The following is a 27028-nucleotide window of genomic DNA, read 5'->3' on the forward strand; positions in this document are numbered from 1 at the left end:
AGAAAAAAATCTAAAAGTCAATTCTGTTGGAATAACATATGAAATAGTAATGCAGAACATAACAGAGGAAACAAATAATTTACAAATTCATTGGAGTAATACTGACAAATGCAAGAAATCTCTGCTCTAACCAAGGGGTAAGCAAATGAGTGAAATGGTAGTAGGAGGACAGAATATAAGTTAACACATTTATAAAAAGGTTATTATTTTTTAAAGTTTGATTCAAATATAATGGAAAACAAAAACAGTAGAGAGTAGGACAATATGGTAAGGTCACAGGTAAATAGATAAGGACTTTATAAGGTTAAATGTATAAAGACTGGAGATAGGCAAGCTAGGCATCAGAGGAGCAAATGACTGACAGAAGGAGACTTAAAATAGAAGAAAACCAGTTGGGGAGAGACTGAGATCTATTTAGGATTGTGGAAGTCCTTACCAACATTCTTTATGAAGCACTGAGGAAGAAATTGTTCATGGCTTTATTGGAGCCCCTAAAGATCTTTGATGAACGCCATCATGGGAGGAAATGTAAAGCTATTGGGGAGCCAGGTTTTACCTCACGTCAAACAAGGCTCCTGAAAAAAAAAAGTCATCTTTAATTCCTTTATCTGAATAAAAGTTAATTGATTACGATACTTGAAATCTTACTATGCTCTCTTCCACGTTGGCTGGCTTTTAGGTATTCTATTTCTTGCCAAAAAATTGCATCAGAAGCTTCACATTATTCGAAGCATTTAACAGTCTGCAAAACTTCTATTTACTAGGTAATTTCTCTTTATTTTTATGTGTCTGGAGTAAGACATCTGAGAGTACTAGGATGTGCTGAATACTAACTAACATGACTAGTATAAATCCCTTTTTCCTGCAACCTGCTTTTAAGCTCTCTTCTTCAAGTATGAGACACTGAAGAATACTACTGTTTGTGCGGATGGCACAGTTCAGTTTTCTCCATCTACTTGAAGAGGCACTTTATTATGTGTGTTCCAAACCAATAAGCTATTCTTTAGAAGCATTTCATTTCAACATCCTCAGAATATCCTTCTTTCAAAAAAGACAATAACTACCATACATACTACATCATCTGAGAGTCAATGGATCTCACACACAATTACCACACTGCTGCTTGGTATTCAGTCCTTCACATTATTTGCATATCAGGTGAGGTATGAGGGAGGTCCTTTTCTCCAACTTATGTTTGCTGAACATCAAATCTCACTGAAGAGATCCAAAACATTTAAAACTCAAAACTGTTCACTTGAGATTTATGTAATCTGACTCCATACCTGCTCCTAGTATCTTACTTTTGTCTGTTTGTTACAATAGATTCATCCGACTTGGGGGGAAAAAAAAAGCTATCAACAAAGTAAACTTGGCCTTGAAGAGAACATCAGTAAGATTTTGGACTTTAAAAGCATTTTCCCATACTTGCTTATTTTCATTTTTAAACATTCCCTATAGGGAATAGGCTTAAATACGGAAACTTCATCAGTGGAACTACTCTTTGAAACTTAGAGCAAACTTCTTTGTCTATACTAAGAGTTGATTTTATGTTTCCAGTTTCTCTGTTCTTGTAGCTTACTCACATTGGGTAACTTGTTATGAATATTTAAGAAGTCTCACAGGAAATTCTTGGCATCATATTCAATTAAGATTTCTTGCCTGTTAACCACTAATGAATGACAACTTCCAGACAGTCTATAAGAAGAGGTAACTGTGTTCTGGAAATTACACTGAAAAGGAACAATAAGGGGTAAAACTGGTAGTAGTTCTTTAGTACAGGAGTAGATTTATTTAGTAGAACTTTTGTAACAACAGGAGAGAAAAAAAAATTAAAAATTAAAAAAAAAAACATCCTTCAGCAATATTAGACATGAAAAAAAGATAGAACAGGAGAAACGGAGACTACATTACCTAGAACAATGGCTTCTAAGCCACTATGGACAACACTGGGAATGTCAGAATCACAGAATGGATAAGGGTGGAAGGGACCTTTGGAGGTCATCTGGTCCAATCCCTGATCAAGCAGGGTCACCTAGAACCAGTTGCCCAGGACCATGTCCAGGTGGCTTTTGAATATCTCCAAGAATGGAGATACCACACCAAAGTTAAGTCAAAAGTTAAAAAAATAATTACAGTTAATGGTTTTCTTCATTCAGTATTAATTAACTTGGATGGACTGACAGAAACATAGATACACAGGTCAAAATTCTAAAAAGATGGTTTTAAAAAAGATTTTAAAATATATATTTTAGATTTTAAAAATGTGTATGCGAATGTTAGTGCTTGCACATGAGTTACTATTGTACACTCACAAAAATTTTGCAGACAGGCAATTTTGAGAAACACAAAGAACACCCTAAGGCTTTTCTATATTTTATAAACTGCTTCTCCAAAATTCAATATGCATATAAAAACTTCACAACTTATATTTAAAAAATAATGGAAACACAGTAACATTTACTCAAAAGGAAACTAAAAAAAACAATCCATAAGCCACCATTTCCTTAGAGAAGAGATCACCCTCACCTGTTATCTTAAACCTCAATAGAGCTCACATTCTGCAGTTAACAAGAGAAATGTTTTACGTGATACAGTGCCCTACCATCAGTAATCAGACATTACAATTTAAACACTAACATTTACATTTCTCAATTGACTTTCACTGTTCTGATAATAAATCTTTCAAAGAACTTAGATTGTCATAATATAGGACAAAGCATTTCAGAGCTTGCCAATTTAATTATATTGGTGACTATAAAGCCAACACAATACTGGAAGAACTAACTGCCTTAACTTAAAACTTGCTTCTTCCTATGCTGATATTAAAATAATCCAGCCTAGATGTTGTTGTTTTACACTGTACAAAGATCCCAACTGCCTACTTAACTGAACTTTTTGAATTTGATAAAAGGGTCACTTCACTCCCATTTCTTTAGGCACAGCCATATAAGTAGCAGCTTGAGCTGTAGGTTTCTAAGCTATTGTGCAAAACAAGTACTGTGCTAAGAATATGCTGTTACTCAAACTTTGAGATATTATTTCCTGAGACTGAATTTCCTGATATGAGATTCAATTTCATAGGAAGTGCCCTTCCTGTGTTTTCTAGGCTGCAAGGCTAATGAGTTTGTTTTCAATGCAAAAAAAAAAAAAGTAAAAAAAAAAAAAAAAAAAAAAGATTGTATTTTTTAATTCCCCTGAATTAAAAAAATCCCACTGAGTTTATAAAGGAACTGCATCTAGAACCTGTCAGCTTTGGCACTTTACTACACACATAGCCCTATTAGAACTGATGGGAACGCTTGTGAAGTAGCTGAGCACAAAGACAGACTTTCTCACTTTCAAGAAAGTTATTTTTATATATAAAAAGTGAACAGCTATAACTAAAAAGGTCTGGTCACATGTATACAGATATGCTGCATCTAACATTCACTTCAACTATATAAAAATATTCTATATAAATTCAACACTCAATTTAAATAATAACTATAGAATATATACTCTGTAGCATAATACAAGGATTTATAATGGACTTCCATATAGTACAGCAAAGAGACGGTCAATACCAATACAGAAGAAAAACGTGCGCTTCACAATCAATTAACATTTAAAGTCATTTTGATAGGAAATTCAGTACTTTATGTACAGTAAAAACATGGAGCTGAAATACACATACAAATGTAATTTCCTTTTTAATGCTAGTTATATGAGTTATACATTTGATTTTGATTTCTGAGGGGCAAGGGGAAATCAGACAGCTCAAGAATACAATCAGACTAGGAGGTTCAGATCAACATTCTATTTAGGACAAATTTTTCAAAATTTCCGAACATTTTCATAAGCTCAGAAACCCCAAAAACACATTAAAGAAAGTTACCAATATTGATTTTGACAGGACCTGCCTAACTTGCTACTGTATAAAGCCAGGCTCCTGCAAGATTCTTTGGTTACCGTACCATTACATCACAATGTGGTAATCAGCTGCAATGACTTTGGTGGACACAAATGGAGAAACTAAGCCTTCACCTGATAATAAGCTTCACTTTTCCTACTTCTAAATAAGATCCTTTCAAACATACACTGCAGACCAATTCTAATAACTAAATTTCATATATGTAAACACAAAAGACTTCTGTACTGGGTCTGGCTGGGATGGAGTTAACTTTCCCTGCAGTGGCCCATGCAGTACTGTGCTCTGCACTTGTAGCTAGAACAGCATTGGTATCACACCAATGTTTTGTCTATTGTTGAGCAATGCTGGCACAGCATCAAGAATCCCTCTAAACTCCCCCAGAGACAGTAGGCTGAGAGTTGGCAAGAAGTGGGGAGGGGACACCACCAGGGCAGCTGACCTAAACCAACCAAAGGGACATTCCATACCATATGATGTCAGACTCAGCAATAAAAGGTGGGAAAGGGGAAGGAAAGGGGGTGTAGAGAGGGCTCTCATTATGAAGACATATGTCTTCCCAAACAACCTCTATACATATTGATAGCCTGCTTTCCAGGATGTAGCCGAACATCGCTCGTTGATGGAAAGTAGAGAATATTTTATTTCTCTCATTGTGCTTCTGCACAGCATTTGCTTGTTTTTTCCTTCTTCCTTTTCTCTTTAATTTCAGGCATTGGAACAGGTTGCCCAGGGAAGTGGTGGTTTCACTGTCCCTGGGGGTGTTTAAGGAAAGGCTGGATGTGGTGCTTAGGGACATGGTTTAGTCGGTAACATTGGTAGTAGGGTAATGGTTGGACCAGATGATCTTGGAGGTCTTTTCCAACCTTAATGATTCTATGATTCTATCCTTATCTCAATCCGTGAGACCTTTTTTTTTTTCTCTTCCCAGCATACTCTCTGCTCCCCCTCTTCTTCTGAGGAGGTTGTACTGGAGTTCAGCTGCCCAGCAAGATAAAACCACCACAACTTCTATCAGCATACTTTTTTCATCTTGTCTGTCCTAGTTAACAGAAGCTTACTTCCTTATTGCCAATTTCTGTGCTTTTACATAGCTTCTGATATTTAAGCAAATAATAAAATATTTACAAGTATAATTTTCATCCAGGATTACTAAATAATCATTAAATCTCCTTTCACAAGATTCAAAGAAAGGCAAGCCTTTCACTCATAAGAGATCTTAATCTCTCCATCTGACAAAGTTACTGAGAGTCAGTAGTAAATATCAGGACCAGTTCTCAGGAACTGTTCTCAAAGACAGAGCACCCCAATGGAAAGGAACGGGAGATACAGCCATGTAATCCTTTGCCTCCCCATGCAAAAAATATCACTTATATTAAGTGCTTCACCCTCTTTCATGGAAACTTTAAAATATGTCATTCATCTTTCTTTTAGAAAGCTAATATTTTAAAAAAGTGAACGAAGTCAGGCTAACCAAAGATAAAACTTACAAAATGCTTTAAAGGTATTTTATTTTTCTAAATTTCAGCGATATCATCACTTTCAAAAGAATTGGCTTATTCTAAGGCCTTGTGTCAAAAGTTTTCTTTCATAATATACTCACGCTCAACAAGATATCCCCACCTATTTTTCTAATAAATTTGATTTTTCCCCACATAATATTAATGGAAAGTCTTAAATAGTACTGGTACAAACCAAAAGAATGTCTTAACTGTGCTCTGGCCCAGACATGGAATGGGAGGAAAGGAAAAGAGGCAACTGAAGTCACAGGCAAATGCCAGCCTGCTCTTAACCCCTTAACCCTCTTGCTATGACAACCCTCCCACCCCCAGATTTCTTCTTAAGAGCAGCACCTCTGTGCTGTCAGAGCAGTGCAAATGTCAGAGAAGTAGAGGCAGGACTGGAAGAAACCCTTTTCTTCTAAATTTTAGGTAGAATATAATTTGTACACGATGTATAATTTTTAGAGACCTTCAATACGCTTCCCAAAGGTAAAAGAGGAAAAGCTTCAGCTATGGAAATAAACAAAAATCTCACCTTATTATGTTCATATTTGTATGGTATTTTGAGGGTATCCATGGCTCTGATCATGGCCTGCATTGCTGTAAATATATTCTGGTACACCAGTTTTGTAAAGCCCCTTTTGTCTTCATCAGAGTAACCTGATCCGTGGATGATTCTCATCTGTTTGATGAACGTGCTTTTACCACTCTCTCCTGTGCCTGCAAGGCAAACAAGAAGAATATACTTCAGCCACTGGACAGAGAGATGACTTTTCTGCACAAAGCAGACAGCTTGTTCAGTGCAGGACAGAACATTGTCAAGTGGTTACGTTGCTTACATGGTAACTACAAGGACCAGTTAAACATCAAAACAGCAGTATTATAGTAACAACTGAAGCAACACCGAATTAAAACTTTTATTTTGAAGACAAAATAGAAATAGAAAAAGAGATAGAAATGAGCTAGTTAATAGCTAATAACTAAAACAAAATATACACTCCAAAATATCTATAATATACCATTGCGTATTTAAAATTATAACCATATAACCATAAATCCCCATTTCTGAAGATATAGTTCTCAACAACATCTAATGTTGGGGAATTACTATGATAGGTTTTTACTCATAGAGTAAGAAAAAGAAATCTTGCTTGGCCAACCTTCAGGACATTATGATAAGCAACAATTGGTATACAACCAATACATAAATGTTAGAAAGGCAATTAGTTCTATATAATTACAGTTCTGCAATCTTTACCTCAGAAACATATAAAATCCGTTTTAATTAAAATTTGGCTCGTATTTTTTAATGGGCAGTCATTCCTTCCTTTAAATTTCTTTGCATCTTTGCACTTTACACAAAGCACAAATAATAAGTTTTTAAGTTAACATTCTGAATGTTTGCAAATTTAAAGTTAAGATCTGCTTGTTGGGAATTTCACAGAATATATCACACAGCATCTTTTTCTGTGGCCCAATTCAGTGACCTCATCCTCTGTGATTAGGAGAGCTTATCTAAGCAAACATATGAATAATTTATAAAGAGAAATCGAAATTTAGAACAAACAGTTGCACAGCCATATGAATGCTGTATGTTTGCCTAGCTACTTAGCCCTCCACAAAATGCAATGCATTTACCTGCATGCAGTGCTTCTCAGCCTTTCAACCTGGAAGCCTCTAAAATCTTTTGCCTTTAACATGGACTTCGTTTTGAAACCTTCAGCCCCATCTCCCACGTGTAGAAAACAAACTTCTAAAACAAGTCTTCCTTACACACGCATTCACAGAAAGTCAAGCACAATGTTAGATACAGAGCACCAAATACACAGACCATCTCTGCAAGGTACTGACTGGCCACCAGGATGTAATCTACCAGAGGGGAAAGAACATGACTTTTCTCAAGTTTATAAAATTACAGACTTAGGCAATACAGAACTACTGCGTACTAAAAATAGGTTTTGTCTACCCTTAGATCTCAGTTTTTCCCTTTCTCTGAAACCTACACAATGGAGTCATGTTTTTATATATGAAGTGAAATAAAGTAGCATATCACACATTCTGTAATATTTTTCAGTTTTTCCCACACAGATATACTCCACATATTTAGTACAAAAGTCTGAGAAACCATAAAGCACAGAATAGAATCATAGAAACTTAGAATGGCTCAGTGTCCTGGGTCTGGCTGGGATGGAGTTAACTTTCCCTGCAGCAGCCCATAGAGTGCTGTGCTCTGCACTTGTAGCTGGAACAGCACTGGCATTACACCAGTGTTTTGTCTATTGCTGCGCAATACTGGCACCACATCAGGACTCCCTCCAACCCCCCAAGAGCCAGCAGGCTGGGGGTGGGCAAGCGATGGGGAGGGGACATCACTAGGGCAACTGACCTAAACTGACCAAAGGGATATTCCATGCCATATGATGTCACACTCAGAAATAAAAGGTGGGAAAGGGGAAAGAGAGGGGGGGCTCTCGTGGAAGCGTCTGTCCTTCCGAACAACCGCTATGTGTACTGAGGCCCTGCTTCCCAGAATGTGGCCGAACATCGCTCATTGATGGGAAGTAGAGAGCAAATGCTTTTCTCTCTCTGTGCTTCCACGTGGCCTTTGTTGTGTTTTTTTTTCTTCCCTCTTCCTTTTCCCTTTAATTAAATAATCCTTATCTCAAACCTTGACCCCTTTGTGTCATATTTTCTCCCTTCCCCTTTGAGGAGGGGGAGCAAGAGAGTGGCCGTGGTGGAACTCGGCTGCCCACCTGAGTAAAAAAACCACGCTCGGGTAGGAAGGGACCTTAAAGATCATCTAGTTCCAACCCCCCTGCTCTGGGCAGGGATGCCACCCACTAGATCAGGGTGCCCAGGGCCTCGACCAGCCTGGTATTGAACACCTCCAGGGATGGGGCATCCACAACCTCTCTGGGCAAGCTCTTCCAGTGCCTCACCAACCTGAGTGAAGAATTTCCTCCTCACCTCTATTCTAAATCTCCCCTCTTTTAGTTTAAAGCCATTTCCCTTTGTCCTGCCATTGTCTGCCTGAGCAAAAAGTTGTTCTCCGTCTTTTTTATAATCCCCCTTTCAGTACTGAAAAGCCACAAGAAGGTCAACCCAGAGCTTTCTCTTCTGTAGGCTGAACATCCCCAGCTCTCTCAGCCTTTCTTCATAGGAGAGGTGCTCCAGCCACGTGGTCATCTTCATGGCCCTCCTCTGGACCTTCTCTAGCAGATGCACATCCTTCTTATGCTGGAAGCCCCAAACCTGGATGCAGTACTCCAAGTAGGGACTCATGAGGGCAGAGTAGATGAGGACAATCACCTCCCTCAACCTGCTGGCCACTCCTGTTGTCATCAGGCCCCATAGACTTGTACTAGTTTAGTTTCATCACGTGGTCCCGAACTTGCTCTTTGCTTAGAGTGGGTGGGACTTCGCTCCCCCAGCCACAGAATCCCTTCATTTTATTCTTCGCATCCCTTACCAAGCTCACTTCCATCCGTGCCTTGGCTTTCCTTATCCCATCCCTGCACATCCAGACTGCATCCCTGTACTCTTCCCAGGCCACATGTCCCTGCTTCCAGTGCCTGTGCATTTCCTTCTCGCACCTCAGTTTGTCCAGCAGGTCCTTGCACAGCCATCCCGGTTGTCTGCCCTCCCTGACCACTTTCATACACAGGGGGATGGAGAGTTCTTGCGCTCTGAGGAAAACATCCTTAAAGCGCTCCAGCTCTGCTCAGCTCCTTTGTCCCTAAGGACAGTGTTCCAGGGGATCTTGTACACTAGGTCTTTAAACATCTGGAAGTTCGCTCTTCGGAAGTTCAGGGTCCTGACTTCGCTCTTTGCCAAGCCCATATGCCTCAAGATCACAAACTCAACCAGGGCTTGGTCACTGCAGCCCAGACTGCCTCCAGTCTTGACCTCTTTAATGAGCTCTTCCGCATTGGTGAGCACCAGGTCCAGTAACACTTCTTCTCTGGTTGGTTTGTCTAATAGCTGGACCAGGAAGTTATCCTCAAGATAACTCCAAGAGTCTCCTGGATTGCTTACAGCCTGCTGTGTAGCTTTTCCAGCAGACATCTGGGCGGCTGAAGTCCCCCGTCAGGATGAGAGCATGCAAGCGTCACGCTTCTTGTAGTTGAAGCAAAGGCCTCATCCACAGGCCCCCCCTTGATCAGGCGGCCTGTAGTAGACCCCAACCACAAGGTGTCCTTTATCGGTCCAGTATTTTGGATTTCAGTAAAGCTTTCAACAGTTTCCCATAGATTCCTACTGGACAAAATGTCCAGCATACAGCTAGACAAAAACATCATACAATGGGTGAACAATTGGCTGACGGGCAGGGCTCAAAGGGTTATGGTAAATGGGGCTACATCAGGCTGGCGGCCAGTCACCAGTGGGGTCCCCCAGGGCTCCATTTTAGGGCCACTTCTTTTCAATGTTTTCATAAACGATTTGGATGTAGGACTAGAAGATGTTTTGAGTAAATTTGCTGATGATACTAAGCTGGGAGGAGTTGTTGACTCTGTTGAGGTAGGAAAGGCCTTGCAGAAACATCTGGACAGATTGGAGAGCTGGGCGATCACCAACCGCATGAAGTTTAACAAGAGCAAGTGCCAGGTCCTGCACCTGGGAAGGGGCAACCCAGGCTATACGTACAGACTGGGCGATGAGATGCTGGAGAGCAGCCCTGCAGAGAGGGATCTGGGGGTTTTGGCTGATAGCAAGCTGAATATGAGCCAGAAGCGTGTCCTGGTAGCCAGGAGGGCCAACCGTATCCTGGGGCGCATCAAGCACGGCACTGCTAGTCGGTCGAGGGAAGTGATTGTCCCGCTCTACTCTGCGCTGGTGCGGCCTCACCTCGAGTACTGTGTGCAGTTTTGGGCACCACAGTACAAAAAGGATGTGAAACTATTGGAGAGTGTCCAGAGAAGGGCTACAAAGATGGTGAAGGGCCTAGAGTGGAAGACGTATGAGGAGCGGCTGAGGTCACTTGGCCTGTTCAGCCTGGAAAAGAGGAGGCTGAGGGAAGACCTCATCACAGTCTACAGCTTCCTCACGACAGGGAGTGGAGGGGCAGGCACCGATCTCTTCTCTTTAGTGACCAGTGATAGGACCCGAGGGAATGGAGTCAAGCTGCGACAGGGGAGGTTCAGGCTGGATATCAGGAAGAGGTTCTTCACCAGGAGGGTTGTCGCACACTGGAACAGGCTCCCCAGGGACATAGTCACGGCACCAAGCCTGTCGGAGTTTGAGAAGCATTTGGAGTATGCTCTTAGTCATACGGTCTGAATTTTTGGGTAGACCTGCGTGGTGCCAGGAGTTGGACTTGATGATCCTTGTGGGTCCCTTCCAACTCAGGATATTCTGTGATTCTATAAACAAGACAAAAGACATCTGAAACACCATTAATGGATTAGAAAATTTAAAATATATAAAACCTTTGTAAAACACTTCTGATAAATGCGTATTGCCGAATCATGTCGAGCTTTTCATCCACCAAAACCCCCAGGTCCTTCTCTGCAGAGCTGCTCTCAGTGAGTTCTTTTCCCACTCTATACTCACATCTGGGATTGACCCAACCCAGGTGCAGCACCTTGGACTTTGACGTGTTGAATCTCATTAGGTTCACATGGGCACACTTTTCTAGCTTGTCTACGTGCCTTTGGATGGCATCCCTTCTTTCTCTTGTATAGACTGCACCACTCAGCTTGGTGTCATCTGCAAACTTGCTAAGGGTGCACTCGATCCCACTGTCTATGTTGTTGATAGAGATATTAAACAGTACCAGTCCCAAGACAGACCCCTGAGGGACAGCACTCGTCACTGGCCTCCACCTGGACATAGAGCCATTGACCACCACTCTCTGGGTGCAGCCTTCAAACCAATTCCTTATCCACTCAATGTTCTGCCCTTCAAATCCATCTCTCTCCAGTTTGGAGACCAGGATGTCATGTGGGACCATGTTAAAGGCCTTACAGAAGTCCAGGTAGATGACATCGGTCGGTCTTCCCTTATCAACTGATGCAGTCACTCCATCATAAAAGGCCACCAGATTGGTCAGGCACAACTTGCCCTTGGTGAAGCCATGATGGCTTTCTCAGATCACCTCCTTGTCTTCCAAGTGCCTTGACATTGCTTCCAGGAGAATCTTTTCGATGATCTTGCGAGGCACAGAGATTGAGGCTCACCAGTCTGTCATTCCCCGGGTCCTCCTTTCTACCCTTTTTAAAAATAGGAGTGATGTTTCCCTTTTTTCAGTCACCAGGGACTTCGCCTGACTGCCAGGACTTTTCTAATATGATGGAGAGAGTCTTTGCAACTATATCAGCCAATTCCCTCAGGACCCTGGGATGCATGTCATCAGGCCCTATAGACTTGTACCTGTTCAGTTTCATCAGGTGGTCTCAAACCTGCTCTTCACTTACAGGGGGTGGGACTTTGCTCCTCCAGCCTCCATCTACGGGTTCAGGGAAATGAAAGACTTGGGAATCCTGACTGTCAGTGAAGACTGAGGCAAAGAAGTTGTTGAGTACCCTCAGCCTTCTCCATGTCTGTCATTACTAGTTCTCCCTTCTCATTTATCAGAGGGGGAACACTCTCGTGGCCTTTCTTTTCTGGCTAATGTTCCTATAGAATCCCTTCTTGTTATTTTTGGTATCCCTTGCCAAGCTCAGTTCCATCTGTGCCTTGGCCTTCCTGATCCAATCCCTACACATCCGGACTGCATCCCTGTAATCTTCCCAGGCCACGTGTCCCTGCTTCCAGTGCCTAAGCATTTCCTTCTTGTGCCTCAGTTCGACTAATATCAATGTTATTCATTTTATCATCTCATTTATGACCTCTGTAACGTGTTTTGAGATCTTTTGGTAAAACATACAAAAAAAAGCAACACTATATTATATAATACAAAATCTAAATGTCAGTATTTGCTTTGTAGAGCTGTGAGTTCAGGAAGATTTTTATCATATTGAATGTGGATTTATCAGTTCTCTTTCCAGAGGTGTGGGTTGTTTTTTTCTTAATTACTCTGCTTAGAGTAATTAACAGAATTAGGATGTGCCTCCAAAATTTAGCTGCTTTCTTGTCAGAGAAAGCAATAGCAAAGGCATAACAGCTGAAAGTATCTCAGTTCACAGAAAGACTGATTAATTTTATTGTTTGTCCTTTTAGTATTTCCTTCTCGCGCCTCAGTTTGTCCAGCAGGTCCTTGCACAGCCATCCCAGTTGTCTGCCCTCCCTGACCACTTTCATACACAGGGAGATGGAGAGTTCTTGTGCTCTGAGGAAAACATCCTTAAAGAGTTGCCAGCTCTGCTCAGCTCCTTTGTCCCTAAGGACAGTGTTCCAGGGGATCTTGTACACTAGGTCTTTAAACATCTGGAAGTTCGCTCTTCGGAAGTTCAGGGTCCTGACTTCGCTCTTTGCCAAGCCCATATGCCTCAAGATCACAAACTCAACCAGGGCGTGGTCACTGCAGCCCAGACTGCCTCCAGATAACTATCCTCAGGATAACTCCAAGAGTCTCCTGGATTGCTTACAGCCTGCTGTGTAGCTTTTCCAGCAGACATCTGGGTGGCTGAAGTCCCCCGTCAGGATGAGAGCATGCAAGCGTCACGCTTCTTGTAGTTGAAGCAAGAAGGCCTCCTCCCAAAAAGGTACCAGTGGGCTTTTGGCATAGCTGCCTTAGAGACAGAGGACATTAAACAGTTGTCTACCTTGCCTGGTCTCTCAGAGGACCCTTCTGTTGTGGGGTTGCTGAGGGTCGAAGAACAGCAGGTGCCAATTGCTACCACAGTAATGCACCAGCACCAATATCGCACCAACAGAGACTCCCCGATTCCGATCCATAAACTGATTCATTAACTGGAGAGCAAAGGAGCAATCAGCAAGACTAACTCACACTTTATTGGTATCATAGAATCATTAAGGTTGGAAAAGACCTCCAAGATCATCTCTTCCAACTGTCCCCCTACCACCAATGTCACCCACTAAACCATGTCCCTAAGCACCATGTCCAACCTCCAACCTTAAACACCCCCAGGGACGGTGACTCCACCACTTCCCTGGCCAACCCCTTCCAATGCCCGACTACTCTTTCTGAGAAAAATTATCTCATAATTTCGCAACTTGAGGCCATTCCCTCTAGTCCTATCACTGGTTATCTGCGAGAAGAGGCCGACCCTCAGCACCCCACAACCTCCTTTCAGGTACAGAGCTGTAACATCTCCCCTGAGCCTCCTCTTCTCCAGACTAAAGAACCCCAGTTCCCTCAGCCACTCCTCATAGGACTTGTGTTCCAGGCCCTTCACCAGCTTTGTAGCCCTTCTCTGGGCACGCTCCAGGGCCTCGATGTCCTTCTTGTAGTGAGGGACCCAAAAGTGAACACAGTACTCGAGGTGCGGTCTCACCAGAGCAGAGTACAGGGGGACGATCACCTCCCTGGCCCTGCTGGTTACACTATTCCTGGTACAAGCCAGGATGCCATGGGCCTTCTCGCCACCAGGGTACACTGTCAGCTCATGTTCAGGCGACCATTGACCAACACCCCCAGATACTTTTCCTCTACAACTCTCTAACCACTGTGTCCCAAACGTGTAGAGTTGCATGGGGTTGTTGTGACCAAAGTGTAGGATCAGGGACTTGGCCTTGTTGAACCTTATTGAACTATATGGCCAGTGTGAAAGTCTCATGGAGAGTGGAGACTAAGAGTGGACTATCATGGCCTGAATGAAGTCACACCATCGCTGAGTGATGCAGTGCTGGATATACTAGAACTCCAGTACAAACCGGAATCAAAGGCAGCCAAGTGGTATGCCACAACCGATATCGCTAATGCATTTTTCTCCATCCCTCTAGCAGCAGAGTGCAGGCCACAGTTTGCTTTCACTTGGAGGGGAGTCCAATACACCTGGAATCGGCTGCCCCAGGGGTGGAAACAGCCCTACCATTTGCCATAGACTGATCTAGTCTGCACTGGAACAGGGGGAAGCTCCTGAACACCTGCAGTACATTGATGACATCATCGCATGGGGTGACACAGCAGAGAAAGTGTTTGAGAAAGGGGAGAAAATAGTCCAAATCCTTCTGAAGGCCGGTTTTGCCATAAAACAAAATACAGTTAAAGGACCTGCACGAGAGATCCAGTTTTTAGGAATAAAATGGCAAGATGGACATCGTCAAATCCCAATGGATGTGATCAACAAAATAACAGCTATGTCTCCACCAACTAGCAAGAAGGAAACACAAACTTTCCTAGGTGTCGTGGGGTTTTGGAGAATGCATATTCCAAATTACAGTCTGATTATAAACCCACTCTATCTAGTAACCCATAAGAAAAATGACTTCAAATGGGGCCCTGAGCAACGACAAGCCTTTGAACAAATTAAACGGGAAATAGTTCATGCAGTAGCCCTTGGGCCAGTCCGAACAGGACCAGATGTAAAGAATGTGCTCTACACCGCAGCCGGGGAGAATGGTCCCACCTGGAGCCTCTGGCAGAAAGAGCCTTGGGAAACTCAAGGTCGACCCCCTGGGTTTTGGAGTTGGGAATACAGAGGATCTGAAGCCTGCAACAGAAAAAGAGATATTGGCAGCATATGAGGGAGTTTGATCTGCTTCGGAAGTGGTCGGTACTGAAGCACAGCTCCTCTGGCACCCTGACTGCCGGTACTGGGCTGGATGTTCAAAGGACTGGCCCCATCTACAACATCATGCAACTGATGCTACATGGAGAAAGTGTGTTGCACTGATTATTCAACGGGCTCGAATAGGAAATCCCAGTTGCACAGGACTCCTGGAAGTGATTGTGGACTGGCCAGAAGGCAAATATTTTGGGATATCACTGGAGGAAGAGGTGGTCCAACCTGGGCCACCCGTCTGCGCTGCTGCACTGTCGTAAGATATTGCCACCCGGGGAGAGAATCTGGTTATAAAAGTATGTCGTGTAGGTGCTCATGTGCCCAAGAATCGGGCCACTGAAGAACATCAAAACAACCAGCAGGTGGATCAGGCTGCTAAGACTGAAGTGGCTCAGGTGGACCTGGACTGGCAACATAAGGGTGAATTATTTATAGCCCGATGGGCCCATGACACCTCAGGCCATCAAGGTAGAGATGCAACATACAGATGGGCTCGTGACCGAGGGGTGGACCTGACCATGGACACTATAGCACAGGTTATTCATGATTGTGAAACATGTGCTGCAATTAAACAAGCCAAACGGTCAAAGCCTCTCTGGTATGGAGGACGATGGCTGAAATACAAATATGGAGAGGCCTGGCAGATTGATTACATCATACTCCCTCAAACCCGCAACGGCAAGCGCCACGTACTTACAATGGTGGAAGTAACCACCGGACGGCTGGAAACATGTGCCCCATGCCACCGCCCAGAACACTATCCTGGGCCTTGAAAAGCAAGTCCTATGGCGACATGGCACCCCAGAAAGAACTGAGTCAGACAATGGGACTCATTTCCGAAACAACCTCATAGACACTTGGGCCAAAGAACATGGTATTGAGTGGGTGTATCACATCCCTTATCATGCACCAGTCTCCGGGAAAGTTGAACGATACAACGGATTGTTAAAGACTACACTGTAGGCAACGGGTGCTGGGACATTCAAACACTGGGATACACATTTAGCAAAGGCCACCTGGTTAGTCAATACTAGAGGATCTGCCAACCGAGCTGGACCTGCCCAATCAAACCTGTTCTGTAATGTAGAAGTGCATAAATTTCCGGTAGTGCATGTAAGGAACATGCTGGGTAGAACAATCTGGGCTACTCCTGCCTCAGGAAAAGGCAAGCCCATTTGTGGGATTGCTTTTGCTCAGGTACCTGGACACATGGTGGGTAATGATAACAGCAAATTAATTTTGATAGAACTGGACAAACACAGCTGTGCAATGGAAACAGAATGAGCTCCAACGTGTAACGATCCAACATCACGCACCATCTCTTCTGCCCTGAAAGACTGCTGGGACAGATGGAGCCCGAAGTCAGTCACAGACTAAACAAAGTCAGCGGACATTTTATACACATATATGAGAAGTGGTGATTAATTGGAATATATCAGAAAATCTGGGACCCAATCATGACATAAATTGTATGGAATAAGGGGAGGAGGTTTGTCCTGGTTTCAACTAGGATAGAGTTAATTTTTCTCCTAGTAGATGGTAGGGTGCCCTGTTTGGGATTTAGGATGAGAATAATGCTGATAACACACTGGTGTTTTAATTGTCGCAGAGCAGTGCTTACACTAAGCCAAGGACTTTTCAGCTTCTCACACTGTCCTGCAAGCAGGCAGGCTGGTGGTGCAGCAGGATCTGGGAGGGGACAGACCCAGGACAGCTGACCCAAACTGGCCAAAGGGGTATTCCATACCATATGACATCATACTGAATAATTAATACGAGGTGGATGGCCGGGGTGGGGTGCCAGCTGCTCGGGGATAGGCTGGGCATCGGTCAGCGGGTGGTGAGCAATTGCATTATGCATCACTTGTTTTGTACACATTATTAACAGTATTACTATTATCATTTTCCTTTATTTTCTATCCTAATAAGCTGTCTTTATCTCAACCCGTAAGCTTTCACTTTTTTCCTATTCTCCCCCCCATCCCACAGAGGGGGGCTTGGGAAGGGTAAGCGAACTACTTTGTGGTGCTTAGCTACCAGCCGGGTTAAATCACAACACAGCGCATTGGCTTTTTTGTCATGCTTGCTGTATTTTGATGTGCAAAACATAGGTCTTAAGGGGAAGGTGTTCTTTTTGTTTGAAATACTAGATGTTTATGAAGCGACATGTGGGATGAGTATCCTTTCATTCTCTATGTGTTACAGAAGGAAACAGGTAGGAGGTAAACCATTTGAATTGATGTTAATTGCAACTGATTTTAGTTATCTTTGGAACTTTTTTTCAGGGGAGGCTTTTTTTTCCTTATACCTTTTTTAACTGAATGAAAGATTCACATGCAGAACTTGGGGAATTAGCAAAGACATAGACTTTAAACCAACCAACCAAACAAACAAAAAACAAACAAACCAAACCAAGCCCTAAAACTTGAAGAGCCAGAAGACCAACCAACAATGAAACTCCCTGTCCTTCTGTAATCTGAAATACCTATGCAAATAGACAGTCTCCTCAACTTATATAAGTAGGTAAACTGTTACTATGCTTCAGTTGTATGCACACAGCTTAAAAAAGGTGATATTGGATAGCATATTTTAATTGGATATTTTCTTTGCTCTTCATTAAAGCAGGAAATGTAATTATTTTGAAAGCATTGCAACCTTTTCTTATCATCTTTTATTGAGCCATCTGTATACTAACAACACTTGAGAATAATTTTAGGTAGTTGCTAAAGTATATGTTTACAACTAGAAAAGGAACAAATACTTAATATGTTTCTTGTTGTTTGTTCAGTGAAACTAGATTGGTAAGTATCTCTTTGGAGAAGCTGTTTCTAAGGTTGTCTAATTTGACTCTTGAAGATAAACACTGATATATTCTATCATATATAGACATACATCCATACCTAATGATAAGGAGAGGTGCTCCTTAATCATCATGGTGGTCCTCCATTGGACTTTTTCCAGTATGCCCACGTCTCTCTTGTACTGAGAGGCCCAGAACTGAACGCAGGACTCCAGATGTGGCCTTACCAATGCTGAGAAGAGAAGGATCACCTCTCTTGACCTGCTGGTGATACTTTGCCTAATGCAGCCAGGAATACTATTAGCCATGCATACTGTTAAATGAGATACATTAATACTGAAGGACATGGGTTTAAGTGATATTACACTTTGGAAAGTTTTAAAAGTTACTGGGCAAGTTCCACAAACAACTTTTTTTTTTCTTCTTCTTTTCAGGCTTAATTTAAGGTTAAATCATAAATGTTCTGAAAGCACATTGCTTCCCCCAATGAATAATGTTGATACAGAGACTAAACTGAAAGGTGATTATTGACAGATTTTTATCCTTTGTGCATTTTGTGCCAGCATGGTAAAGATCCTGCTGACTGGAAGAGGAAAAACATAACCCCCATTTTCAAAAAGGGAAAAAAAGGAAGACCCAGGGAACTACAAGGCCAGTCAGTCTCACTGCTGTGTCTGGCAAGACCATGGAGCAGATCCTCCTGGAAACTATGCTAAAGCACATGGAAAATAAGGAAGGGATGGGTGACAGCCAACATGGCTTCACTAACGGCAGATCACACCTGACAAATCTGGTGGCCTTCTATGATGGGGTTACAGCACTGGTAGATAGAGGAAGAGCAACTGACATCATCTACCTGGACTTGAGCAAAGCATTTGACACTGTCCCCCATGATATCCTTGTCTCTAAATTGGAGACACGGATTTGATGGATGGGCCACTCAGTGGGTAAGGAATTGGTTGGATGGTTGCTCTCAAAGAGTTGAGGTCAACAGCTCAGTGTCCAAGTGGAGACCAAGTGTTGTTCCTGATGGGTCGGTATTGGGACCAGCACTGTTTAACATCTTTGTCGGTGATATGGACAGTGAGACTGAGTGCCAAAGGCACCAAGCTGCGTGGTGTGGTTGACATGCTAGAGGGAAGGGACACCACCCAGAGGGACCTGGACAAGCTTGAGAGGTGGGCCTGCGCAAACCTCATGAGGTTCAACAAGGCCAAGTGCAAGGTCCTATATTTGGGCTGGGGCAATCCCAAGCACAAATACAGGCTGGGCAGACAATGGATTGAAAGCAGCCCTGAGGAGAAGGACCTGTAGGTGTTGGTGAATGAGAAGCTCAACATGAGCCAGCAATGTGCACTTGCAGCCCAGAAAGCCAACGGTATCCTGGGCTGCATCAGAAGAAGCACGGCCAGCAGGCCAATGGAGATGATTTTCCCCCTCTGCTCTTATCAGACCCTATCTGGAGTACTGCATACTGCTCTAGGGCCCCCTGCACAAGAAGGACATGGACGTGTTAGAATGAGTCCAGAGGAGGGCCACACAGGTGATCAAAGGACCAGAGAACCTCTCCTATGAAGACAGGTTGAGGGAGTTGGGGTTGTTTGGACGGGAGAAGAAAAGGCTTCAAGGAGACCTTAGAACAGCCTTTTAGTAGCTCAAGGGGGCCTACAGAAAAGCTGGGGAGGGGCTCTTTATCAGGGATTATGGTGATAGGACAAAGTAATGGCTTTAAACTAAAAAAAGGTAGATTTAGATTACCTATAAGGAAGAAATTCTTTACTCTGAGGTTGGTGAGGCACTGGTGGAAGTGCAGACAGCTGGGATGCCAAGGTGCAGCTGCAGACAGCTGGGACAGCTACTTCATGGAAGTGAAATGGACCGTATTTGGATGCAACCGAATACCTGCCAATAGATCAAGGGGCATGCTCAACTCCATTTAACACAGCTATTAACAGCAAAATTGAACACGTGAGAACACGTGTAGTGGGTTTACGTGGCAAGGTTTTGGTAGCAGGGGGGCTACAGGGGTGGCTTCTGTGAGAAGGATCTAGAAGCTGCCCCATGTTAGGTAAGGGCCCCACTGCTGACCAGAGACAAGCCAATAAGTGATGTTGTTTTGCACCTCTGTGAGAGCATATTTAAGACAGGGAAAAAAAATAAAAACGCTGCGCCACACAGCAGCTGGGAGAGTGAGAGGAGTGAGAAACAGCCTTGCAGACACCAAGGTCAGTGAAGAAGGAGAGGGAGGAGGTGCTCCAGGCACCGGAGCAGAAGTCCCCTGCGGTCTGTGGTGAGGACCATGGTGAAGCAGGCTGTCCCCCTGCAGCCCATGGAGTACCACAGTGGAGCAGGGTTCCACGCTGCAGCCAGTGGAGGAGACCATGTTGGAGCAGGTGGACCTGCACCAACAGAGACTGCGGCCTGTGGAAGACCCCTGCCGGAGCAGATTCCAGGCCAGACCTGTAGCCCATGGAGAGGAGACCACGCAGGAGCAGGTGACCTGGCAGGAGCTGCTGCCTGTGGGGGACCCAGGCTGGAGCAGTGTGCTCCTGATGGATGGACCCCGTGGTACGGACCCATATTTGGAGCAGTTCTTGAAGAGCTGCTGCCTGTGGGAAGCCCACACAGGATCAGTTTGGGAAGGACTGCATCCCGTGGGAGGGACCCCACAGTTCAGGGGATGAGAGTGACCGTGAAGGAATGGCGGAGACCAAGTGCTGTAGACTGACTGCAATCCCCATTCCCCCATGCCGCTTGGGGGGAGGAGGTGGAAGAGGGTGGATGGGGGAAAGGCATTTTTGGTTTCTTTCCTTTGTTTCTCACTTCTCTAGCTTGTTAGTAATAGGCAATAAATCTTACTACCTCCCTACTCTGAGTCTGTTTTGCCCGTTACGGTAATTGTTGAGCGATCTCCTCATCCTTATCTCAACCCTTGAGCCCTTTTCATCGTATTTTCTCCCCCTTCCTCTTTGAGGAGGGGGAATGAGAAAGCAGCTGTGGTGGAACTCGGCTGCCCACCCGAGTAAAACCACCACAACACGTAATCTGTGAGTACCTAATGATGATACTTCAGATTTACTATGAAACCAGTTGTTTTGATTCTTCCAAATCATAAATTTAAAAATGCTAGTATACAGAGTAAATTTGAACAGGCAGGTATAACAAATAGAGTTACATGAGTTAAAGTTCAGTGGGGTCCTGCTCATGGCCAAGATAGACTTAAATTTCCTCATAGTAGCTGGTATGGTGTTTTGTTTTGGATTTAGGGTGAAAATAGTTTTGATAACATACCAATGTTTTAGCTGTTCCTGAGCAGTGCTTACACTGCATCAAGGACTTTTTTTTTTTTTTTTTTTTTTACTTCTTATGCTGCCCCACTGTCATGGTTTTGACTGGGACAGAGTTAATTTTCTAACAACAACGTTTTTAGTTGTTGCAAAGCAGTCCTTGATTCTCTAAGCACTTCTTTTTGCTTTTTATGCTGCTCTGTCAGCAAGGAGGCTTGGGGAGCACCAGAAGCTGGGAGGGGACACAGCCAGGACTAGCGACCCAGGCTGACCAAAGTGATTCCATACCATATGACATCATGCTTGGTAATAAAAGCTAGAGTAAAGAAGAAGGGGGGGGGAGGCGTTCAGTGATATGATGGCATTTGTCTTCCCAAGAAACCATTACATGTGATGAGCCCTGCTTTCCCGGAAGTGGCTGAGTATCTGCCTGCTGACAGCAAGTAGCAAATGAATTCCTTGTTTTGCTTTGCTTGCACGTGCTGCTTTTGTTCTACCTAGTAAACTGTCTTTGTCTCAACCCATGAGTTCTCTCACTTCTGCCTTTCTGATCCTCTCCCCCATCCCACCTAGGGAGAGTGAGTGAGTGACTATATGGCACTTAGCTGCCTACCAGGTTAAACCACACCAGGTTTTACAAAGCATTCAGCAGGCATGAAATCTGGAAGAGTTTGAATAATACAGGAGATTAAAACCAAATTCAGTATATGACTGAATTTGTTCCAAAGTACCTTAAATATTACATCTAAATTGCAGTGGCTGAACTATTACCATGTCCTTGTAATACACTTCAATGTATATGTCTGAGTTTTAATTTCTTAAAATTACAATAATAAAAAAAAAAAAAAGCTTAATTTTAAAACAGATTAGAACAGGACAATGATGTGCAATACAGTACCTAGAAGTGGTATTTTCATGTTTAATCATGGAGATGGTTTATTTTTAAAGTTATCTTACCATGCAAAATAAGTTTTCCAGAAATGACAACACACAAGAAGGGTGCATATGGCACAGTACATGTCACAAAGTAACAATAACCTACAGTTAGAAAGGAAGTATTTCATTTTGCAAGGAAGCACTATAATTTATGCAAGTTAAGGAGGTTAAAAAAAATCCTCTTTTGTGACACAGATTTTTTTCTTTATACTTGCTACATGTGTATTTGTATACGCATCTAATTTTTAAGCAAGAAAATAAATGTGGCATAGATTTGCTCATTTGTTCCTTAAAACCTTTAGAGTTAATACCTTTTACTTTGCACTTGCAAAAAATTTAAAGTGCATGCAGTCAATTAACACAGCTCAGATTAAGCTGCGTTAGTTCTCTCCTTACAATGAAGCAAATATACCTTTATCCCATGTTCAGAAGTCTGTAACACACTTAGACTTTTCAGTCCAACAACACTTATTAAATGGGGGACTGAGAAGTCAGCACTTTTGAGAAAAGTTTGCTAACGTTTACATAAAATAAAGTTAAAACAATACTACTACTTTAAGTTTTGAGGGAAAGAGACGTAATAGGACATCAGAAGTCTAGTCAATTAAAAAAAGGATGTCTTGAAGCAGTTTCAGATATTCATGTTCCCAATCTCACCATTTTAATGAATATTTTCATATTTTTTTGAAGTGGTTTTGTCCTTGAACCAAATCTCTGAATGATGCTAATATATATCCCACAGAGAAGGGATTTAATGTTTCATGCATTTGGAAAAAAAATAAAAAAACTTGGGAGAAACCTCTAGCATTACAACAAGAAAAAAATCAGGAAAACGCAGAAACAGGTTTGACCTGAGTAACAAATGTGCCATCTACCTCTCTTGAAGCAAACATATAGTTAAATAATTATACTTAAACATCTATAAAATTAAACAAATCCAAGGTGTCTTCTATTTTATCTTGGTTTTGGATTTTGAAACAGCAACTAACGCTTTCACCAACCAAAATTAAGCCAAAATGAGACAATGTTATTACTGGTAGCATTATACCTGTCTCCACCCATCTTTTTTTTTTTTTTAAAAAAAAACAGTTAAGAAACCCAACACCCTTCTCCACATACAGGAGACCAACTGTAATATTTAATGTAGGAAATAGGACATACATAAGCAAGCATTAAAATAAAATCTGACTTTTCAATGAGATAAGGAGAGATTAAAGGAAAAGCCAGTTTATTCCCCCAACATAAGTCACTACTTTCATGCACATGACCCAAGACAAACATCCCACATCCATTTGGAACATCCCCATTCATCCACACACTAGACACTGGTGCATACATATTTCAAGACCTGCTAGTCTAAGGAAGAAGCTGTATTACCCCAGGAACTACACAACATAGTAGAGCACATCAGATATGGACAACTGCATTTTAATTCAAAAGGCTTATCTTAACGCAAGCCAAACTCATATCAAACAAACAATGCCTTTGCACACTCGTGGCTCCAAAATAACAACCTCTATTTTAATTAAAGAGAAGTGATACAATAGATTTTATTTCCTAAACATTGGATGGATTCCAAAGGTATTAAAAATCCTGCTAACCTCCAGCATACTTCAGGTTACTCTTGAGCTTCATGCATGCATCTAGGGCTTTGATTTCTTCTTTTGAAATCAGTCTGGGCATAAACCCCTTATCCCAGCTGACCTCGTTAAATAAAAATGAGAATAAAAAAAATTGCAACCGGTGACCCAACAACCTTTCCAAGGCTCACAGAACAACGCAGATATTAAAGCCTGTCACCATCAATCTGCAAAGCAACTTCCCTTCTAGTCCTTTCATTAACCTGCTGCCTTACATCGCTTTCCTACACCCATCATCGGCGATCTCTCTCCCTCTCCAGCCTTCCTTTCCCTCTCCATTTTGGAAGGCCGGGTTTCTTTGCATATCAAACCCACCCATAAGAAACAGTTATTTATTCAACTACAAGCGCCTCGGCGAAGCCTGTATGCGAGTGCGCACACACAACACGGAGGCGGAGGAACGTCCCCTCTGCCAACGACACGGCCACTCCACGGCGAAGGTGGTGAGTGCCCAGACCGCGACCGAACTCGACCGCGCCATGTAACGCACAGGCGGGACCAGCCAGAAGGAGCCTGAGGCAGCGATGGCTGGGCTGCACCTCCAGCGGCACTTAAGGCACATCTGCTGGGGACAACCCACACTCACCCAGCAGAAGCAGCTTCAGCTCCCGGCGGGCGTCCCGCTTGTCTCGGCGCAGCTGCCGCTCGATCTCGTCGTTAATCCGCCGGGCTTCCTTGGCTTCCTCACTCAGGCAGCACGCCATGATGGACTCCAAAGTCATTCTTCGTAACTGGTTCAGACACAACCCCCACCCCCCCCGTAAAAACGTATGCTCGCGCACACACCCACTACCACAGCACTAGCCCTAGGGGACACAGACGTTCTCTGCCCGAGAGATCCAACCCGGGCACTGAAGGGTAAGCGCAGAGCTGTCTCGATACCACACACGGGCACGGAAAAAGCGACAGCCCTCCCAGCAGCGCAGATCTCGCGTTCCCTACCTCTAAATAGCGACCGCTTTCAACTCCTTCTCTCCTCTAAATCATACACCAAACAACATATAAACATCCCCTGGAGAAGCCCTTGCAGCGCTACCTACACGAGGCGAGCTACTCAGCACAGCTACCCCTCCTTCCCTCACTGCTTCCTCCTACTGCAACCAACGCAGTCCCCAAACGTCCCTCACCACCACCCTCCGAAGTAACCACCTCCCACGGAAATCCTAATGGCTGCTAATCCTGTCTTTCTCTTCCTCCGCCCCGCCCTCATCCGTCTCTCTCCGTCCGAAAGCGAGAGTTCGGCTCCTCCAAAAGCGGGCAAGCCCGACGTCACCCGGCAATCTCAGTACGTGTCTGTGGAGAGAACTTCTTTACGGTAGGCCTTTATTCACGGTACGGTCCTCCGTCCCTCTCGCGGGGAGAGCTAGTACTAGAGAGCCGTCGCAGCTTGTTCCTGTTACAAGGAAGAGAAAGAGAAAGTAAGTACGGCTAGAGCATGCACAGCATGAACCCAGTTTGCTAGGGTTTTCAATAGCTTGGCTCCCTAGGCATGGTTAGGCAGAAATACGGCGAACTCTCTCTTCTACTGGCTCTCTCACTCTTTCACGCTGCTGCATGTCGGGAGTGAGTGGCTAGTGGAACTAAGCTAACTCTGGGATGCTGTGTCTGACCAAGTCTGGTCCTTGAAGGTCTCACCTACCAGGCCCACAGCCGTCGGGAAGGGGAATATGGATGGTTTCTCACACCAAACAGCCATGTGAAACAGCCTTATTTGTAAAATACAGTATTTTATTTGTAAAATAAATTATACTTGTGAAATATAATTCTCTTATTTGTAAAGTACAGTAACTTACATGAGAAGTGTCTTCCCTTGCTTATAAGAGCCTAATGTTCTATTGTCATGAGTATATTGTATTTCATATTCTGTTGTTGTGACTTTTATTCAACTAATGCTTTTAACTGCCATCCTTTTTCCCAACCCCAGACCAACTTGCCTTCAATTACAGTACTAGAAAATATTTTAATGTAACCTTTAGTAGCCCTCAGAGTGATGGCACTCAATTCAATGGATGTATTATGTTCTAGTTCTTGTGAATTTGTGAAATCTCTGCAAAATTCTCCCACCTGTCATTACCTTTTTTTCTACCTCCACATTAAATTAGCTGTTTAGGAAGGTTGAAAAATCTTCTAAGAAAGTCATAGTAGCCTATTAAGTAGGTAGAGGGTTGCATCACTATATCTAGCTTATTGTGTGTTGTCTTTTCCAGCACCTATTGTCATCTGTTTTGAAAATCATGTCTTCTTTCTTACACCTGTTCATATACTGACAATATGAATTAAGTAGAGCCTACCATAAGGCATAAGACTAAGAGAGAATTAAAAAATGAAAATGCAATAATCAATACAATAAATATAGTTATCAGTTTTAGTGTGAATCTATAGAATAATAGAATAGTTTAGGTTGGAAGGGACCTTAAAGATCATCTAGTTCCAACCCCTCTGCCATGGGCCGGAATACCTTCCAATAGATCTGGTTGCCTAATGCCCCATCCAACCTGGCCTTGAATACTTCCAGGGAGGGGGCATCCACAACTTCTCAGGGCAACCTGTTCCAGTGCCTCACCACCCTCAGAGTAAATAATTTCTTCCTTATATCTAAACTAAATTTGTCCTCTTTTAGTTTAAAGCCATTACTCCTTGTCCTATCACTATACTCCCTGACAAAGAGTCCCTCCCTAGCTTTCTTGTAGGCCCCATTTAGGTACTGAAAGGAAATATTATATATACGCAAAACCATTTAAGAAAAAAATATTTTTAGAAGTATGTTTATTCCAGTAAATATGGGAATTTTAGTCTACAATTTATAATCCTGTTATTATTAAAAAATGATGTTTCAGTATGAGTGAGCATCTTCTCTATTTACCTGATGTGGATTTTAAAATTTATATGCATGTACGTATATGTATGTATTTATCTCCATCCCAGATTACTATGTTAATTTCAGCAATAAAGATCTCTATACATTGAGTTATAGACTGGGTAAATGTAAAAATGCAAATAAGTAACCAAATGGAAAAAGATTTTCTTCATGAAATAAATTCTCAATACATCAGAATTTATTCCTGCCCTGGTTTTGGCTGGGATGGAGTTAATTTTCCTCCTAGTAGCTGGTAGGGTACTGTGTTTTGGATTTAGGATGAGAATAATGCTGATAACACACTGGTGTTTAGTTGTTGCAGAGCAGTGCTTACACTAAGCCAAGGACTTTTCTGCTTCTCATACCACTCTGCCAGCAAGAAGGCTGGGGTGCATGAGGAGCTGGGAGGGGACAGACCCAGGACAGCTGACCCAAACTGGCCAAAGGGGTATTCCATACCATCTGACATCATG

The 27028-nt window shown here is 43.0% G+C and overlaps 1 protein-coding gene across 3 annotated transcripts in view; it reads right to left on the reverse strand.

The window, feature by feature from the left end:
- LOC121062972 (guanine nucleotide-binding protein G(q) subunit alpha-like) overlaps window positions 1–25378 on the reverse strand; it is a 126909-nt gene extending 101531 nt beyond the window's left edge. Inside the window, exons 1-2 of one of the 3 annotated variants that reach the window (XM_040543277.1) lie at window positions 24285–25378; window positions 5945–6129 (exon numbers count right to left, since the gene is read on the reverse strand). In XM_040543277.1, coding sequence (XP_040399211.1) covers window positions 5945–6129; window positions 24285–24420 — 321 coding nt within the window. In that variant the 5' untranslated portion in view covers window positions 24421–25378. Of the gene's footprint in view, window positions 1–5944; window positions 6130–19593; window positions 19733–23659; window positions 24013–24284 lie in introns of those variants that run through there. The other 2 variants (XM_040543278.1, XM_040543280.1) reach the window with 2 other exon arrangements.
- Between the last annotated feature and the right edge of the window lie 1650 nt (window positions 25379–27028).

This window comes from Cygnus olor (genome assembly GCF_009769625.2).
Source record: "Cygnus olor isolate bCygOlo1 chromosome W unlocalized genomic scaffold, bCygOlo1.pri.v2 SUPER_W5, whole genome shotgun sequence".
Classification (NCBI taxonomy): domain Eukaryota; kingdom Metazoa; phylum Chordata; class Aves; order Anseriformes; family Anatidae; genus Cygnus; species Cygnus olor.